Genomic DNA, 18356 nt, shown 5'->3' with positions numbered 1-18356 from the left:
GAGGAGATGGTGACAGCATGAAGGAGGATAGGCTTGCAGAAACACAGCGTTTGGTGGAAGCTAAGTGATCAGAAACCTCAGCCGTCATCCCGCAGCTAGAGAGTGAACAGTGAGTGAGCCCATCAGGTTGCAGCAACTGGATTTGCTTGCACATCTTGTTTGGTTTTCCCTTGACTTACGGCTCTGACCCTCCATTAGGGTAGAAACTCCTGTTACATACTCACCTTCGTAGCTCCTTGTCTCCCACACAGAACTCTGCACCAAGGTGGCAGGGAGAATGTTTGCTGAGTGTTGTGAGCAACTGTCTTTCTCCCCAGCCATACGTGGTGGCAGCACCCCAATATTCTTCTAGAGCACGCACCCTTGCCTGCTGTCACCCATGTGCTCCACGAAAGGGCCAACTCCCTCCTAGGCTCCAGAGCTGGACACATGGCTCAGACTCAACCAAGCAAAGCATCACTTTATCCTGACCACACTTGCTTATTCAGGGATGGGCAAGTGACCATTCTAAAACCTAGGAGACAAAGGAAACAGAAGTGGACATAAAGGCAAATGCTCTTCGGCTAAGGATGCAAGAAGTAAGGATGCTGCAGGAGTGAAGCTGCTGAAGGCGTAGAATTGGCCAACACAGTCGAAGATGGAGACAAGATGGGAGAGGTCAGATCCTGGTGATGTGCTTTAAGCCCCTGAATCCAGCTGAGTCAGAAGCCAGTTGTATCACCGGATTCATGGATCATCTGAGCAGATAATTTCCATTTCTTGTCTTAGGCAATTAGAGTTGAGTTACCTGTCACTTGCAACCAAAAGAGTCCTGTCAGACGAATGAATGAATGAATGAATGAATGAATGAGAAAACATTGGCAGAGAGGAAAGGATTCTATGCTAGGAGCCAACAGGGTCTTGCCATTTACTGTGTGACACTGGGTGAGTTGTTTGATGTCTCTGAACTTCAGTTGAGAACTCTGATATCATTCATTTATTCAACATTTATGGGCATTAATCATGCCAGACACATGCTGGGTGTTGGCTCGTCTATGGTAGCAAAACTCTCATCGTTCCTGTTCTCAAGAAAGCGGAAATGAAGTTCACTCCCAGAAAAACGAAGTCGCATTTCTGCATACCGGATTTTGTCGCTGGGAAATCTGTTTGTGGTACAAGTCTCCAGCACTTGGTAACTGGTAGCAATCATTATTTCTTCCACTCATCAGCTACTATTGGGGTTAACTGGAGGAGGGGCGGGAAACAGCCTCGGATGATCAGGGAGGAGGGTACCCAGACTTCCCTTCCCTTCCAAAGCTCACAGCCAATCCAAACTAACGTTCATGAGCCTAATTATACACAGCCCTGAGCTAGAGGGGGTAACAAGACCCTTGCTTGGGCCTGGGTCCTATCCTTTGGGACTTCAGCTCTAAGAATAGTCAACATGCAACCAAGTACATTTTTCCTGGCCTCTGGCAAAGAGACTTTTCTTAGTCAAATATGCTCATCAGTGTTCCCAAAAATCAGGCTTAGCAATGGAGCTAGTTAAGCTCAATCGCTTTCAATTCTTGTTATAAAGAATTAATAATGCCAACTGAAGCTGGATCTTTATTTTTAAAGGGAATTCACAACTTGGGTTGAAGTGGTAGAAGTCTGGGTGCAAGTGCAAGCTTAGCAGGCCCCAAATAACCGGAGTTCTACTCTACCTGCTATGATTTAATTTCCTCATTCATTTAACAAATAGTTATTGGGGCACCTGGGTGCCCCAGTCAGTTGAGCATCTGCTCAGGCCATGATCCCAGGGTCCCGGGATCCAGCCCCGCGTCAGGCTCCCTGCCCAGCGAGGAGTCTGCATCTCCCTCTCCTTCTGCCCCTGCTTATGCTCTCTCACCCCCTCTGTATCTCTGTCAGATAAATAAAATCGTTAAAACAATAACAACAACAAATAGTTATCAGGTGCCCACTCTGCACCAGGCACCATCATAGAGCAGCACCTGGCTCACACAGAGGGAACAGATCCAGAGGCAAATATTCAAACATGAGCCATTCCGTGTATTCCCGTGTGCACACCTGGCTGAGCCCAGCCAAGTGTTAAAAGATCAGCCTCCACTGATAAGTCATTTCATGTGCCCTAGTTTAAATATAGCACAGGTTCTTGCCTGTTCCAGTTATTATTGCTGAATTTAAAAAATGACCTCAGTATTCAGGGGTTTGGTACTCAATGCCACTGAACTGTACATTTAAAAATGGTTTAAATGTGGGGGGAGGCTCCTGGGTAGCTCAGTCAATTAAACATCTGCCTTCAGCTCACATTATGACCCCAGGGTTCTGGGATAAATGCCCACATTGGGCTCCCTGCTCAGTGGGAAACCTGCCTCTCCCTCTGCTTCTGCCCCTCCCCCGCCCCTCATTGTGCACTCTCTCTCTCTCTCTCAAATAAATAAAATCTTTAAAAAATATAAATGGTCAAAATGGTAAATTTTATATGTATTTTGCCATAATAAAAAAAATGTGAGAAGATAAAAAAAAAAACCTTAATGGTTTGAAATACCCATTTAACTAAGCTCACAAATTCCAGGGGTCAGGACTTTGGGCAGGGCACAGTGGGGACAGTTCAGTCCTGCTCCATGGTACCAGGCCTCAGCTAGGGAGACCTGAAGGCCGAGGGTGACTCGGTGCGGGCGTCATCCAAAGGCTCTTACAGCTACATGCCTGGGCTGACTCAAAATCTAGGACTGGCTATTGGAGCCCCCAAACGTGACCTCTCCATGTGTGGATTCCTCACAATGCAGTGGCCTCAGAATAGTCAAACTTTTCATTTTTATTCTTTTTTTTAAGTAGGCTCCACACCCAGTGTGGAGCTCAACGCAAGGCTTGAACTCACAACCTTGAGATCAAGACCTGAACCGAGATGAAGAATCAGATGCTTAACCAACTAAGCCACCCAGGCACCCCTCAGCTCAGAGCACCTAGCATGAGTATTTCAGAAAAAAGGGGAGGGGGGGGACAAAACCTGCATCCTGTTTGTGGCCTAACCTTGGAAGTGTCACTTCTGTTGTACTCTATGAGTCAAAGTCGTCATAAACGCCTCCAGAATCAAGGTGAGGGGTGGGCAGAATTAGACTCCGTGCTTTGATGATAGAGTATCAAAATCTCACATGGAAGAAAAACTTGTGTGAAGGAAGATAATTGTTGCATCCACTTCTGGAAAAATACAATCTGCCACATTACCTTTCTTTTTTTTTTTTTTTTTTTTTTTTTTTTTTTTTTTTTTTTTTTTTAAAGATTTTATTTATTTATTTATTCATGAAAGACTGAGAGACAGAGAGAGCCAGAAACAAAGGCAGAGGGAGAAGCAGGCTCCATGCACCGGGAGCCCGATGTGGGATTCGATCCCGGGTCTCCAGGATCGCGCCCTGGGCCAAAGGCAGGCGCCAAACCGCTGCGCCACCCAGGGATCCCCTGCCACATTACCTTTCTAAATGAGCCAAAAGCAAAGAAACCACAGAAGAATCGGTTTACAGAAATAGCACTGGAAGCGGTCTTCATGAACTCATCATCTGCCTGCCCTCAGAGTGAGATTCACTCCTGAGAGGATCCCTCCTCAGGCTGGTAGAGCCCAAGGGGATTCGGCCAAGTGGGGAGAGACCATGGTGCCTGGTTGGAGTTCTGCAGTTTCCACCCACGGGCGATCTCAGGGTAGTAAGGCTAGTGACCGCGAACTTCACCTTAAAAATGGAGGTAATTCTTGATGTCTCATCAGTGTTGTTTTGAGAACCATGTAAAATATTTTACGTGAAGACAGATCTGTTGCAAAAATGTCCATGAGTTGACCCCACGGGTGGACAGCCCACTTTGGCGATGCAACAGGGGCAGACCATATACTTCCCATTGTAGCCACTCTCCTGGTTTTGCTTCCCTATCTGAGGTAGGAGAGCCCGATGGAAGCTCAGAGGGGGCAGATGAGCTAGACAGAGCCACACAGCCAAGAAGGAAGTCAAACCCAGATGCGAAGACTTGCCACTCTGCAGTCCCCTCTAGCCACGGACACTTCCTGGAATAGGTGACTCTGACCTTAGCTGAGGAGCGCGGCACAGGTAACAAGGGGTCTCTAGGGTCACACCGCCAGGGGTCGCGTCCTAGCGGCACCATCACCGGCTGTGGGACCCCTGTGTGTAAGAGGGGAGTAGGACCCCCAGGGTACCGGGGCGGCTCAGCGGTTGGGCGTCTGCCCTCGGCCCAGGGCGTGACCCCGGGGTCCCGGGACCGAGTCCCGCATCGGGCTCCGCAGGGACCCTGCTCCTCCCTCCGCCTGTGTCGCTGCCTGTGTGTCTCATGAATAAATAAAAATGTTTAAAAATTAAAAAAAAAAAAAAAGACTTCCCACACAGGCTTAAGAAGTAACCAAGCTAACATAAGGCATTTAGATCGTAGCTGGCGCATACTAAGCCCTTTGCAGCTGCTACAGCCCCTCGTGCGCACTTAGGTTCATAATCCGTGCTACGTGCTTCACGGTGAGGAAGTCACACCCAAGAATGTAGTGAAATGTAACGGCGGAGGTGTCGCCCTGGGAGGACAAGTCCACTCGGGAGAAAGCTTTAAAAGGAGAAAACCACAAGCCACCATTTGTCAGTGAAAAGCCTATGGAACTGCAGGCGCAGGGACGCCCGCGTGGCTCAGTGGTCGAGCGCCTGCCTTTGGCTCAGGGCGTGCTCCCAGGGTCCCGGGATCGAGCCCCACGTCGGGCTCCCTGCATGGAGCCTGCTTCTCCCTCGGCCTGTGTCTCTGCTTCTCTCTCTCTTTCATGAATAAATAAAATCTTAAAAAAAAAAAAAAGAAAAAGGAACTGCAGGCAAAGTGAAAGTCTCTGACCCCGACGGCTCCAGTTTTACCTGCGGCCTCCGCGTAGCCCGCAGAGACCGTCACAGGAGTGACGTCGTCAAGAGCCCACCCGCGTCACTCACGTCCTGGACGCCGCGCCCAGCCGCTGCCGCAGCCGCTTCCGCTTCCGCTTCCAGCCCTTTCCGCGGCGCCGCGGAATGACGTCAGAAGCGGGCGCGGACGCGCAGAAACGCCGGCGTGCGCGTGTGCTGTGTGCGGGCCGCGGCGCAGGGCTGTCAGCGACGGCGACGGCCGCGGGGCGGCGGGGGTCCCAGTGCTGCTGGGGCCGAGTCTGTAGCGCGAGGCGTCCCTGAGGTGAGGACCATGAACCGCAGTCGCCAGGTGACGTGCGTGGCCTGGGTCCGCTGCGGCGTGGCCAAAGAGACGCCGGACAAGGTGAGGCCCGGTCGCCGGGAGGGAAGGGGAGCGGCCTCTTCGCGGCATCCTCGTCCAGGCCCGCCTGGAGAACCTGGGCCCCCTCCACGCGGCCGGGCCTGGCGGGCGTGACGGCCCGGGTGTGGTGAGGGGGGCCGCGCGCCCTCTCGGTCCCTACCCCCCGAATTCGCGCGCACGTGGCCTTGGCGGCGGGAGGGGGCGGGGTGCTGCCCAGAGTGGGAAATCCGCAGCCCCTTCTTGACGGCCCCGAAGCTTCACACGCAGCCCAGGGCGTGTCCAGGCACAGCGAGAAGAGGGAGCTCGTGTGTGAAACCAGCGTCCACTCATGGGCTCGGAGTCCGGAGGAGCAGGATGGGAGCTGCGGTGTAGAAAACTGCTGTGGAGACCATGATGTCCTGAGGCTGGGAGTTGAATAGTAATGTCTCGCGGGGATCCAAGTGAGATGTTGATGTGGCATTGGGGGATGAGAGGTAAACATGGCACATCGTGAAGGAAAAACCTGCAGAAGTTCGACAACGAGTCCAGAGGAGAGATGAAGATTACTTAAGTTGTTCACCTGATCTTTACTCAGGGCTTTCTATGTTTGCAGCATTGTTCAGGGTCTAGGGCTAGGCATAAAAACAAAACTTCCCTGCCTGTATGGAGTCGACATGTATGTAGATGTCAGTGGGAGTAAATGCTATGAATGAAAGGGGGGCCTTGAAACGTGATAGGAATGTAAGTATCGGGAGGTGAAGTTAACAGGAATGAGGGATTGGCAGAGCCCTTGAAGGTTTAGCTTCCACCAGGGCACGCAGACTGTGCTTGTTTTTTGGGTTTTGGTGGGGTATTTTTTTAAGGTTTTTATGTATTCACGAGAGAGAAGAGAGAGGGGCAGAGATGCAGGGAGAGGGAGAAGCAGGCTCCCTGGGGGATCCCCATGCAGGACTCGATCCCAGGACCCCGGGATCACGCCCTGAGCCAAAGGCAGATGCTCAGCCACTGAGTCACCCAGGTGCCCCTGGGCTTATTTTATTCACCATTTTCTCTGGTGTTCGGCTCCAGTAGATACTCAATGCATATATATAGAGAGAGAATAGTGCCAGGAAATTATCTCATTAGAAATTAATTATTGATTAAAAAGAGACAAGGGGAGCCCTGGTGGCAGAGCGGTTTAGCGCCACCTGCAGCCCGGGGCATGATCCTGGAGACCTGGGATGGAGTCCCACGTCAAGCTCCCTGCATGTAGCCTGCTTCTCCCTCTGCCTGTGTCTCTACCTGCCTCTCTCTCTCTCTCTGTCTCTATGAATGGATAAATAAAATCTTTAAAAAAGGGATCCCTGGGTGGCGCAGCGGTTTGGTGCCTGCCTTTGGCCCAGGGCGCGATCCTGGAGACCCGGGATCGAATCCCACGTCGGGCTCCCAGTGCATGGAGCCTGCTTCTCCCTCTGCCTGTGTCTCTGCCTCTCTCTCTCTCACTGTGTGCCTATCATAAATAAATAAAAATTAAAAAAAAAAAAGTTAAAAAAAAATCTTTAAAAAAAAAGAGAGAGACTTGTTAGCTTTTAAAAACTATATAAGTTCCCAACATGTCTACACACTGGAACCCCTTAGGGAGCTTTGAAAAATACTGATGCCTGAGGCACCTGGCTGGCTCTGTTGGTGGAGCCTGGTTGATCTCCAGAGGATGAGTTCCAGTGCCACACAGTACCTGTGCCCTACTCCCATATATTGTAGTTTAATTGGTCTGGAGTTTTAGAAGATTTCCCCGCCCCCCCCCCCCCCCCCCCCCGTTCCCCCATGATTCTGATTGCAGAAAAATTTGGCAACCGCTGCTTAAAGAGTCTGAGTTTATTCTACAAAGTCAAAATAGGAAGAAGATACTGAGTTTATTCTACAAAATCCCAGCAAAACTGGGATCAATGAGAGTAATTAGGAAAGTATCTTTAAAAATAAAAAGAAATATCTTTTAATTAAACTTAAAAGCCCTTAACTGTTGGAACAATGAACGTCATCCCTCAAGAGAATTTCTGTATCACTAGAGGTGGTTTAGTGCAAACTGAGTGACTGATTCATCACCTATCATCATCAAGCATCCCTACCATGGGCTGAACACTGAACTATGTGTGTAAACACAATGACAGGTTGATTTTTGTCTTCAAGGATCTTAGAGGTTAGCAGGGATTGTTTTAAAAGGTATTGAAGCATTGATTAGGCAAAGGAATGTCAGCTTTGAAGTAAAGAGAATGATTCCAATGATCCTTTTGAACAGGATCTTCAAGTAGATTCATAAAGGTAGCTGGGAAGATGGAACTGGATGGCTCAGTTGGTTAAGCATCGGACTCTTGAGTTTGGCTCACATCATGATTGCAGGGTCGTGAGATTGAGTCCTGCATCAGGCTCCCAGCCTAGCACAGAGTGTGCTTGAGAGTCTCTCTCCCTTTCCCTCTGCCCTTACCCCCTGCTTACTCTCTTTCAAATAAATCTTCAAAAAAAAAAGAGAGAGAGAAGGAAAATTAGGTGGAACAGGGGTATGAGACTAGAGAAGGGTGAGTTTGGGATAATCAGTTCAGAGGTGATAGTTTTAGTCTTCAGAATGAATGTGCTTTGTGAGGAAGTGACAGTGTAATGAGTGAATAATTGGCAGTGAAAACTGGGAAGAAGCAGGGGACCAAGGAAGGATGGTTTGTTTAGGAGTACCCATAAGGAAAATGAGAAGTAGCCAAGAAGAAATCAGAATAATTGAATGAAAATGAGATGGACTATCCTAGAAGCCAGTTTAAAAAGTTAGTCTTTTTCAAAAAGTCTGGGAAGTAGACTGAGGATTTTTTTTTTTTTTTTTAAAGAGGATTTTTTTAAAAAAAGATTTCACTTGTTTATTCATGAGAGACACACACACAGAGAGAGAGATGCATAGACACAGGCAGAGGGAGAAGCAGGCTCCATGCAGGGAGCCCGATGTGGGACTCGATCCTGGGTCTCCAGGATCACACTCTGGGCTGCAGGCAGCACTAAACGGCTGTGCCATCGGGGCGGCCCTTTAAGGGGATTTTTTAAAAGGGATGGTAAAAACTCCGTTTACAGTAAATTTAGAGAGTCTAGATTGAAGTTTGATTTTTTTTTATGTCTTTTGAAGTTATATTTTATATTAGTTTGCAAACGTTTTGAGATTTATAATGATTTCCTTAACTGTATTGTAATGAAATGTTTGCTCTCTTATAGGTAGAGCTTAGTAAAGAAGAAGTAAAACGTCTCATTGCTGAAGCAAAGGAAAAATTACAGTAAGTTTAAGATTGCTGATGTCTAAAGTCAAGTCCAGATGAAATTAAATTTTAAACAGTGATGACAGGGTGGTCCTATTATTGATCAGTACCATTTGGGTGATTTATCTTTTTTGTTTCTTGGCATAGAGAAGAAGGTGGCAGTGATGAAGAGGAGACAGGTGATCCTTCAGAAGATGGCATGCAGAGTGCACGTACCCAGGCACGACCAAGGGAGCCCCTGGAAGATGGTGACCCAGAGGACGACAGGACGCTGGATGATGATGAGCTGGCTGAGTACGACTTAGATAAATATGATGAGGAAGGCGACCCAGGTTAGAATTCACTCACTTCTGTTTTTTTTTTTTTTTTTTTTTTCTTTTTTAAAGATTTATGTACTTATTTATGATAGAGAGAGAGAGGCAGAGACAGAAGCAGAGGGACAAGCAGGCTACATGCCTTGAGCCCGACGCGGGACTTGATCCCAGGACTCCAGGATCGCACCCCAAGCCAAAGGCAGGCGCCAAACCGCTGAGCCACCCAGGGATCCCCCACTTCTGGTTTCGTTTCTTTTCTTTTCTTCTTTCTTTCTTTCTTTCTTTCTTTCTTTCTTTCTTTCTTTCTTTCTTCTTTCTTTAGTTATTTCTTCTTTACTAGTATTTAGTCCGTCCTTCCTTCTTCCTTCTTCCTCTTCATTTCCTCCTTTCTTTCTTTCTTGCTTTCTTTCTTCTTCTTTCTTTCTTCTTTTTCTTTCTTTATTTCTTTTCCTTTCTTCTTTCTTTCTTTTCATGATAGACATAGAGTGAGAGAGAGAGAGGCAGAGTGTGTCACAGGCAGAGGGAGAAGCAAGCTCCATGCCGGGAGCCCGATGTGGGACTCGATCCCGGGACTCCAGGATCGCGCCCTGGGCCAAAGGCAGGCGCTAAACCGCTGAGCCACCCAGGGATCCCCCCACTTCTGGTTTCTAATCACAAGCTCAGTGTATTTGTATTAGATCATGCCTCTAGTGTCCCAGAGCTTTACTCTGAGCTTTTGTTGTCCTTTATGCCAGTTAAGTAATCTGGCTCAAGACTAGGGCAGATAGCATGTTTCCTAAACTGGTTTAGAAAATCAGCTAACCCACTAAACTAAGATTTGAAAAAGCAGTATATTTTATTGCATGTAGTGGGTATGACCTGTAACTCAGGTTGAGGGATGAACAAAATGGGTGAAGGGGGGGCGAGTGGGAGATACAGGCTTCCAGTTATGGAATGAGTAAGTCATGGGGATGAAAGGTACAGCAGAGGGAATATAGTCAAAAAATATATACACAGCATTGTATGGTGACAGATGGTTGCTACACTTGTGAGCATGGAATGATCTATAAGAGATGGTAAATTGTTATGTTGTACGCATGAATCTAACATGTTTCAACTATACCCTAATGAAAAAAAAATGTTTTTTAATCTGTAGGTCCTGTCTCTTTGCAATAATGAGAGAGAAGTTATTACCCCCATTTTATAGAGAAAAGAGAGGCTTACAAAGATGAAATGACTGCCACACAGCTGGTGAACAGGGGAGCTGAGGATTGAACATTCTCTTGCTCTAAAGCCTTTACTGTTGCAGTACATTTCATTAGATGCAGAGAATAGTTTTTTCCATTGGACTCTGGGTTGTGTACCCCTAAACTTAGGACTAGGTTGAGTCCTAGTCCTGCTATGACAGAGTGTCATGGGAACACAAAGAAAGGAAAAGTTAACCCTGCCTGGAGAAATGGCATTCAGAAACTGCTGCTTGGGGCACCTGGGTGGCTCAGTCAGTTAAGCATCTGACTTCAGCTCAGGTCATGACCTCAGGGTCCTGGGATTGACCCCCACGTCAGACTCCCCGTTCAGTGGGAAGTCTGCTTGTCCCTTTCCCTCTCCTCCTGCTCTCTTGCTCATATTCTCTCACTCTCACAAATAAATAAAATCTTTAAAAAGAAAACTGCTCATTAATATCCTACACTGTGTGGATTATTGGCTCACTCTTATCCAGTTGAAATTCCCATCTCTGACCAATTAGTCCTGCCTCCTTAAAGTAGCTTCCCTAACAATTAGAATATATTTCTTTCCCTGAGTTTGTTATTTGGGGTCTCCTCTAGGTCACCCTTGCAGATATGCTGTAAGAGAAATCCAATTTGAGAAAAGTTTAGTGAAAAAGGCATAATAGTACCTTTTTCAGAGTCATACAGCAAATTAACATATCAGCAGTTCTGAGAAATCTTGTAATAAACCCATTTAACTTTGTGAAACCCATCATTTTTTATTTGACCAGACAACCCTTATTCTGTGTCAATTCCAGTGTTTCAGGGTAATTTTACCTCCTTTTAATAATGACTTCAATAATAACTATACTTGGGGTGGGGGCCATGGAGGGAGAGGGAGAAAGAGAGAATCTTTGCAGGCTCCAAGCCCAGCACAGAGCCCAAAACGGGGCTTGATCTCACAACTCTGAGATCATGACCTGAGCCAAAATCAAGAGTTAGGTGTTTAGCCAACTGAGCCACTCAGGCGCCCCATGACTATACTTTTGATAATGACTACAAGGAGCAAGTTAGAGAATCTGAGCAGAGAGCTAATATTTTTCTAAGAGCTTTACAGTTTAATTCCTTTATTAGAACATTGTGAATACCAAAACTATCAAGTATGCATTCTGAGGTCGAATGTAAATGGCTTCTATTTAATTTTTTGTAAGGTTTACTTATTTATTTGAGAGAGAGAGGAGTGTGGAGCTTGATCTCAGACCCTAAGATCATGGCCTACACTGAAACCAAGAGTAAAGACATGTAACTGACTGTGCCACCCAGGTGCCCCTATAAATGGCTTTTAAATTCCTGTTGTTTATTCAGTATTTTCTGACTATGGATGATCCAGTTAGTTATGAAATAGACAGTTGGAGCTAAGTCTAAAGATGGGATACCTTAGGAAAATGCTTTTGTTGAAATAACATGTCATTTCAATTTATGAATTCTTACAGATACTGAAACTCTTGGTGAATCTCTCTTGGGTCTTACAGTCTATGGAAGTAATGATCAAGATCCTTATGTTACTCTAAAAGATACGGTAAATGTTTGTGTGGCTTTTCTAATTATGCTTCTTAAGTGTTTGGAAAACCTTACCAAGTATCTGCTTCTGGTTAATGACTTGTTCTCTCCACTTAGGAACAATATGAACGTGAAGATTTCTTGATCAAGCCCAGCGACAATCTCATAGTGTGTGGCAGAGCTGAACAAGACCAGTGCAATTTAGAGGTGCACGGTAAGTGGGGACCAGCCCTTATGGAAAGGTTCTCTAAGATGAAAATAATCACAAATAGTTACTGTTGTGAATTTTCAGGTACCAGATCCTGCTGGATCTCATTAAGTTAAGTGGTTAATTATATACAGTCTATAGGTATCCTGGTTGTTGCTTTGGTACCTGACTTTATTTATGGATATAGGTCTCCCAAAAGGTGCTAATGGGGGTTTTTAGTCTTTTATTTGAAGATTTTTGCCAATTTTTCACTCTCCCTCTCCCCCCATTGGAGAAAAACCTAGAAGTAAAGCCATATAAAAATACAGGAAACAATTACAGTCCTTTTACTCCAACATAACTTGTTGCACGTGCTTTTTACTCCAGTGTCTTTTCTGGGTACTTTTTCTTTATGTGGCAAAGATTATACACAATAGACAGGTTTTTATTCTGCTTTTTTCCACAGAGTCATTTCAGGTATTTCCCATTTGTTTCTTCACAAAATTCAATGCAGAGGCTTCCATTCCTCTGGTTGTCTTTCCCAGTTCAAGGAATATTCGCACCACCACCAGAGGTGAATGCTTTGACTCTAAAGTAGACACTGGAGTATTTCTTTTTCATTTGGATTTTTAAATCAGATATGTTTAATGTTGCTGTTTACTGAGTCAACAAACATTAATTGAATGAACTTTTCTAAAAAAAATCTAGACCGTCAAGATGTCTACAGTATTCTGCCTCTAGATTTCCCCTTTTGTTTTTCTTGCCCCTTCTCCTGCGTGCATCCTCAGACATGTCTGTCCTTCCGCAACAATCTACTAGTCATTTGTCTTTAAAATTTGAAGCTTTACAGATATTAGGCTAAGGCCCTTTATTATAGGAAATACAGTTGCATAGCTCAAAAATTAAAATTATGGTTAATGTTCTTTGACATTTTTTAGGTTACTTTGTCACTCCATTTTGTAGCTTGGATTTCTGGAACTCTACATTTTTTAAGGCTTCCTTTCAGGAAGCCTGTAGATTAGGCCATTTTAATCCAGGGCCGTTGTGGATCTATTTTTAAAATGAAAAGGCTTTAAATAACAGATACTTCAGTGTGAAGTTAGTCTTCTAATGATCTTTGAGCATTTTTACACATTTCAAATGAAAACCATGGGAAATTTTTTAGAAACCAGTTCTAATTTCAGAAAATTGACAACTCTGTTCCAGTTTGCCATTGATTTTTACACACATGTTCCTCCTGTGAGAGCTTACTGCAGCCATTCCTTTGAATTTACTGAGTATTAGGGGTTTAAGAAGTTAAAAGAAGATTCTTCTAAAGCATCATCATCATTTTTTATCTAAAATGTAAGATGAGTACATTAACCATAGTTGAGGTTCTTGCAGGACCCTAGGCTTAATCATTTTGAATATGCATATGTAAAGTGATATGATAGAACATGACATGGAATTTGCTGATCTAGGATCTAACCCAGATGTAGAGGTCTGAGGAAACTTTTTTTTAAGTTTTTATTTAAATACCAGTTGGTTAATAATACAATGTAATACTAGTTTCGGGTGTACAATATAGTGATCTAACACCTCCATACATTGTCTGGTGCTTATCACAGCAAGTGTACTCCTTAATTCCCATCCCCTATTTTACCCATCCCTCCACCCACTTATATTCTGGTAACCATCAGTTCTCTATAGTTAAGAGTCTGTTTTTTGGTTTGCCTCTCTCTTTTTTTTTTTCCTGTTGCTTGTTTCTTAAATTCCACATATGAATGAAACTATGGCATTTGTCTTTCTCTGGCTTATTTCGTTTAGCATATTCTCTAGCTCCATCCACATCGTTGCAAGCGGCAAGATTTTATTTTTTATGGCTGAGAAATATTCCATTGTGTATATGTATATATTTCACCTCTTTATCCATCAATTGGTGGACATTTGGGCTCTTCCATAATTTGGTTATTGTAGATACTGCTGCTGTAAACATTGGGGTGCATGTACCCCTTTGTATTGGTATTTTTGTATTCTTTAGGTAAAGACCTAGTAGTACAATGCTGGATAGTTAGGGTAGTTCTATTTTTAACTTATCTGAGGAACCTCCATACTGTTTTCCAGAGTGGCTGCATGGGTTTGCATTCCCACCAGCTGTGCAAGAGTGTTCCTCTTTCTCCACATCCTTGCCACCATCTGTTGTTTCTTGTGTTGATTTTAGCCATTCTAAGAGATGTGAGGTGGTATCTCATTGTAGTTTTGTTTTATATTTCCCTGATTGAACAGTGAGGATGAGCATCATTCCATCTATTGGCCATCTGTATGTCTTCTTTGGAAAAATGTCTATTCATGTCTTCCACCCATTTTTAAATTGGATTATTTGGTTTTTGGTGTTGAGTTTTATATGTTCTTTATATATTTTGAATACTAACCCTTCATCAGATATGACATTTGCAAATTCTTTCTCCCATTCTGTAGGTTTTTGTTGATTGTTTCCTTCTCTGTTCAGATGTTTTTTATTTTGATGTAGTCCCAGTAGTTTATTTTTATTTAATAATAAATAATATAAATAATACATAATATATAATAAATAAATAATATATATAACATATATAATATATGTAATATATAATATATATAAATAAATCAGTATTTATTTCCTTTGTCTCAGAAGACATATCTAGAAAGTGGTCTGAGGAATTTCTTTAAATATCTGTAGCCTCTCTTAAGATTGCTTCCTTCTAATAAAAAGCATATTTGGGGGGAGCTTCTGATTATTTAGGCTCTGTTTTATCAGTATTCCATTATATGATTTTTTAAAGATTTCTTAGTCATTGATTTTAACAGTATTTTTGCTCCTTGATATTATAACTCTGAAGGATAAAGAGCCAATTCTTTTTTTTGTTTGTTTTTTAAGATTTTATTTATTTATTCATGAGAGACACAGAGAGAGAGAGAGGCACAGACACAGGCAGAGGGAGAAGCCGGCAACATGCAGGGAGCCTGACGTGGGACTCGATCCCGGGTCTCCAGCATCATGCCCTGGGCTGAAAGCGGCGCTAAACCACTGAGCCACCCAGGCTGCCCAGAGCCGATACTTTTAGTTGTCATATTCCAAAAGAATGTTCTCAAGAGCTTTATTTACATTGTTGATCTTTAAATATTAAAGAAGTAATTTCTGACAAGCATTTAGATTTCTAAATATAAGTTATTTCTCTCCAGTGTTGTTTTTTATTTGTTTATTCTTGTAGCCAGATAGACCTTTAAAAGATAATAATAAAGTACTCTCTGTAGAGCTTCTGTAAACATTTGTTTTCTGTAGTGGGTGGACCAAGAGATAGCCAGTGCACATGCAGGTAGAGTGTTCAGGCAACCGTTAGTTCTCTTGTCACTGTTCTTGTTCCCTTGGACACACCAGGAATGGATGAGATCTGCAGAATTTTTGCCTAGCAGTAACGACTTTAGAGGCTCCTTTCCATGCCATCAAATGTGTCTCACTTGAAGCACATGGGCTCCAGTAGGCTTAACAGGGAGAGTATGTCCTTTTCAGTGGGATGTGATATCTTATTCTGACTCAATAAAGTCTCGTTCTTATTTTTTTCAGTTTATAATCAGGAAGAAGATTCTTTTTATGTGCATCATGATATACTACTGTCTGCGTATCCTCTGAGTGTGGAATGGCTGAATTTTGATCCTAGCCCAGATGATTCTACAGGTAATTAGAAAAGCTAAGATTACTCAGTGGTTCCTAGTCCTTTCTGTTACTCCTAGCCACATAAGTTATATATTCTATATGAATGTTTTCAGAATTGTTGATTTTTTTATGAAATTATTTTATAAAGTTACATAGTTCTTAAAACACAATCACTTAATTGTTTTGAGTCTGTATATCTCCAGACTTCAGATAAAGAGGTTAGCTACTCTGCTGTAGACAGGAGGCTGACAGCATTAGGGGTTGCAAAACTATGTGAAGTTATCATAAAACCCAGCATAAACTAGCATCATGTGTCTGGAGAGTTCAGTGGCATAACCTTGCTCAGCATCAGGTAAAACCAAAATGAAGTGGAAAGTAGGTTCTCATGTTAATATTTTTGGCTACAGCTGCACACTACTAGTTGCTCCATCCTACTTGTTAATAAAAGTAAAATCTGATAATACTCCTACCTTAATGCCTCGTTTGCCATGCTTATTCACATTCTTGGTCTGAGTAAATCCGCATTTTCAAGACACTGGTGAAGGTCTTGAAAGAGACAGATTTTTTTTTTTTTAGGTTTTTTTGTTTTTTTTAAGATTTTTAATTTATTCATAGAGACACACAGAGAGAGAGAGAGAGAGAGGCAGAGACACAGGCAGAGGGAGAAGCAGGCTCCATGCAGGGAGCCTGAAGTGGGACTCGATCCCGGGTCTCCAGGATCACACCCCAGGCTTAGCAGCGCTAAACCGCTGCGCTACGGGGGCTGCCCGGTAGAGACAGATTTTGTTCTCAGGACCTAAGTAGGGACCTAGGGCCAAGAGACTGTGCCCTTGTTATTCACATTATGGTTCAAGAGTCAGCTGCACCATATTGGCATCACCTGGGAACTGGTTGGAAATGCATATGTAGGGGCCTACTCAAGACCTCCTGAAACTGTGCATTTTAACAATATTCAAGTGATAACACATGCATATGAAAGTTTGAGAGAAAGTACGCTAAGCCATTACTCGGTCTACAGTGCAGTATTTTTCATTAGAAGTTTTTTAAATCAAATATTCATTTCCTCCTGTAGGAAATTATATTGCTGTGGGAAATATGACCCCTGTTATTGAAGTGTGGGACCTTGATATAGTAGACTCTTTAGAGCCAGTCTTCACACTTGGAAGTAAGCTATCAAAAAAGAAGAAAAAGAAAGGAAAGAAGGTAATCAAGTTAATAATTACTTAAACTCTAATGACAAGTTTACTGATGGGATGGAGAACATAGACTTTTTCATTTAGATACTTGAGTGGAACAGGACAGATAGTTATAAAATTACTGTAGTTTCTAGTTTCAAAAGGTCCTTCCAAGGAAAAATTGATCTCTGATTGCACAGAACTTCCATTCGTCAATTATTCATCCTTGACACAAAATAATTTACTCTCAGGTTATGATCTTTTTTGATATATAGTAACTATTCACACTAATATGCTGGTTTGAATTTTTGAAAAATTTCTCTGTAGCCTTTAGTATGTTGAATTCTAAATATCTATGTATTAATTCCTGTAGCTTTTAAACTTAACTTTGGGGGTGGGGATTGGTATTTATAGAACTGTACCACCTAGATTAAGAACTATTATAGTTTCTTTTCTGTAAAAAGTATTTATCATGGATCTCTAAAGTAACAGGAAGACAAAGTATTTCTTTCTTTAGGTCTTCAAGCACGTTTGCTTAAGATCAAACAGTAGCCTTTAAGATTTAAAGAATCTTTCAAATTAACATATCAATTATAGGGAGCACTTTAATACAAAAAATAATTAAACAATTATTACAGAGTTCCTCAGCAGAGGGGCATACCGATGCTGTCCTGGACCTTTCTTGGAATAAGCTGATCAGGTAAAAAGAAACAACATTTGGAGGATTGTTAGAGACTATAACCACTGTCATCTTTCCTCATGCCTACACCTGTCTCTCTGTGTTGTGCTTTGGGGGTCTCTGTGTCCATGTCTTATTTCCCTTTCCCACGGTATATGGCACTTAAGGCAGGAGCTCTGCTCTCTGTATCTGTGCAGCCCCTACATCACCTGCCAGCTTGAGGCTTGGTAGGAGCTTGGGCTCGTTACATATTTGGTGACCAAGTGCCCTCCCAGCACCACTAGGATAAAACTGTACTGCAGTGCCAGTGGTGCTGAATTGTACTTCTTTTCATGGAAGATTTTTCTCTCGGTTTATTTAGTTTGCACAAAATCTCATCCACATTTTTTTAATTGACTTAACTGTGGTAAAATATACATAATAGTTACCATTTTAACTGTGTTTTAGCTATAGAGTTCAGTGGACATTACTGTGCAACCATCATCACCATCCAATTCCAGAACTTTTGTCATCTTCCAAAACTGAAGCTATGTGCCCAGTAAACAATAACTCTTCATTCTTGCCACCCTCAGGCCCGGCCCTAGTAACCACCACTCTATTTTGTGTCTCTGTGAATCCACTCTTCCAGTTACCTCATATAGGTAGAATCATATAGAATATTTGCCCTTTGTCACTGGCTTATTTCAATTAGCACAAGCTCATCCATGCTGCAGCATGCGACAAGATTTCTTTCCTTTTAAGGCTGAATGACATTCCACTGTTCAGTTAGCCCACATTTTGTTTATCCATCTGTCGATGAATACTTGGGTTGCTTCCACCTCTTGGCTGTGTGAGCAGTGCTGCCATTATGCACATGGATGTTCAAATACCGGTTTTTAAGTCCAGTTTTCAGTTCTTTTGCGTTTATCCCCAAAAGTTAAATTGCTGGCTCCCATGGCAGGTCTGTGTTTACCATTTTGAGGAGCACTTTTCAGGTGCCTGTGGCCCGTTTGTGTATATCTTTGGAGAACTGTCTATTTAAATCCTTTGCCCTAAAAAAAAAATAAAATAAAATAAAAAATCCTTTGCCCTGTTTTGAATTGA

At 43.1% G+C, this 18356-nt stretch overlaps 1 protein-coding gene across 1 annotated transcript in view; it reads left to right on the top strand.

Annotated features, from left to right (window-relative positions):
- Positions 1-5025: 5025 nt before the first annotated feature.
- The window catches only part of PWP1 (PWP1 homolog, endonuclein), a 25126-nt gene continuing 11795 nt past the window's right edge, over positions 5026-18356 (top strand). The window contains exons 1-8 of the mRNA XM_038550768.1: positions 5026-5256; positions 8458-8516; positions 8646-8830; positions 11493-11578; positions 11677-11773; positions 15330-15440; positions 16492-16622; positions 17233-17294. Coding sequence (XP_038406696.1) covers positions 5185-5256; positions 8458-8516; positions 8646-8830; positions 11493-11578; positions 11677-11773; positions 15330-15440; positions 16492-16622; positions 17233-17294 — 803 coding nt within the window. The 5' untranslated portion in view covers positions 5026-5184. The remainder of the gene's footprint in view (positions 5257-8457; positions 8517-8645; positions 8831-11492; positions 11579-11676; positions 11774-15329; positions 15441-16491; positions 16623-17232; positions 17295-18356) is intronic.

This window comes from Canis lupus, chromosome 10, assembly GCF_011100685.1.
Source record: "Canis lupus familiaris isolate Mischka breed German Shepherd chromosome 10, alternate assembly UU_Cfam_GSD_1.0, whole genome shotgun sequence".
NCBI classification, from domain to species: Eukaryota; Metazoa; Chordata; class Mammalia; order Carnivora; family Canidae; genus Canis; species Canis lupus.
This window is presented reverse-complemented; position numbering and strand designations above follow the sequence as displayed.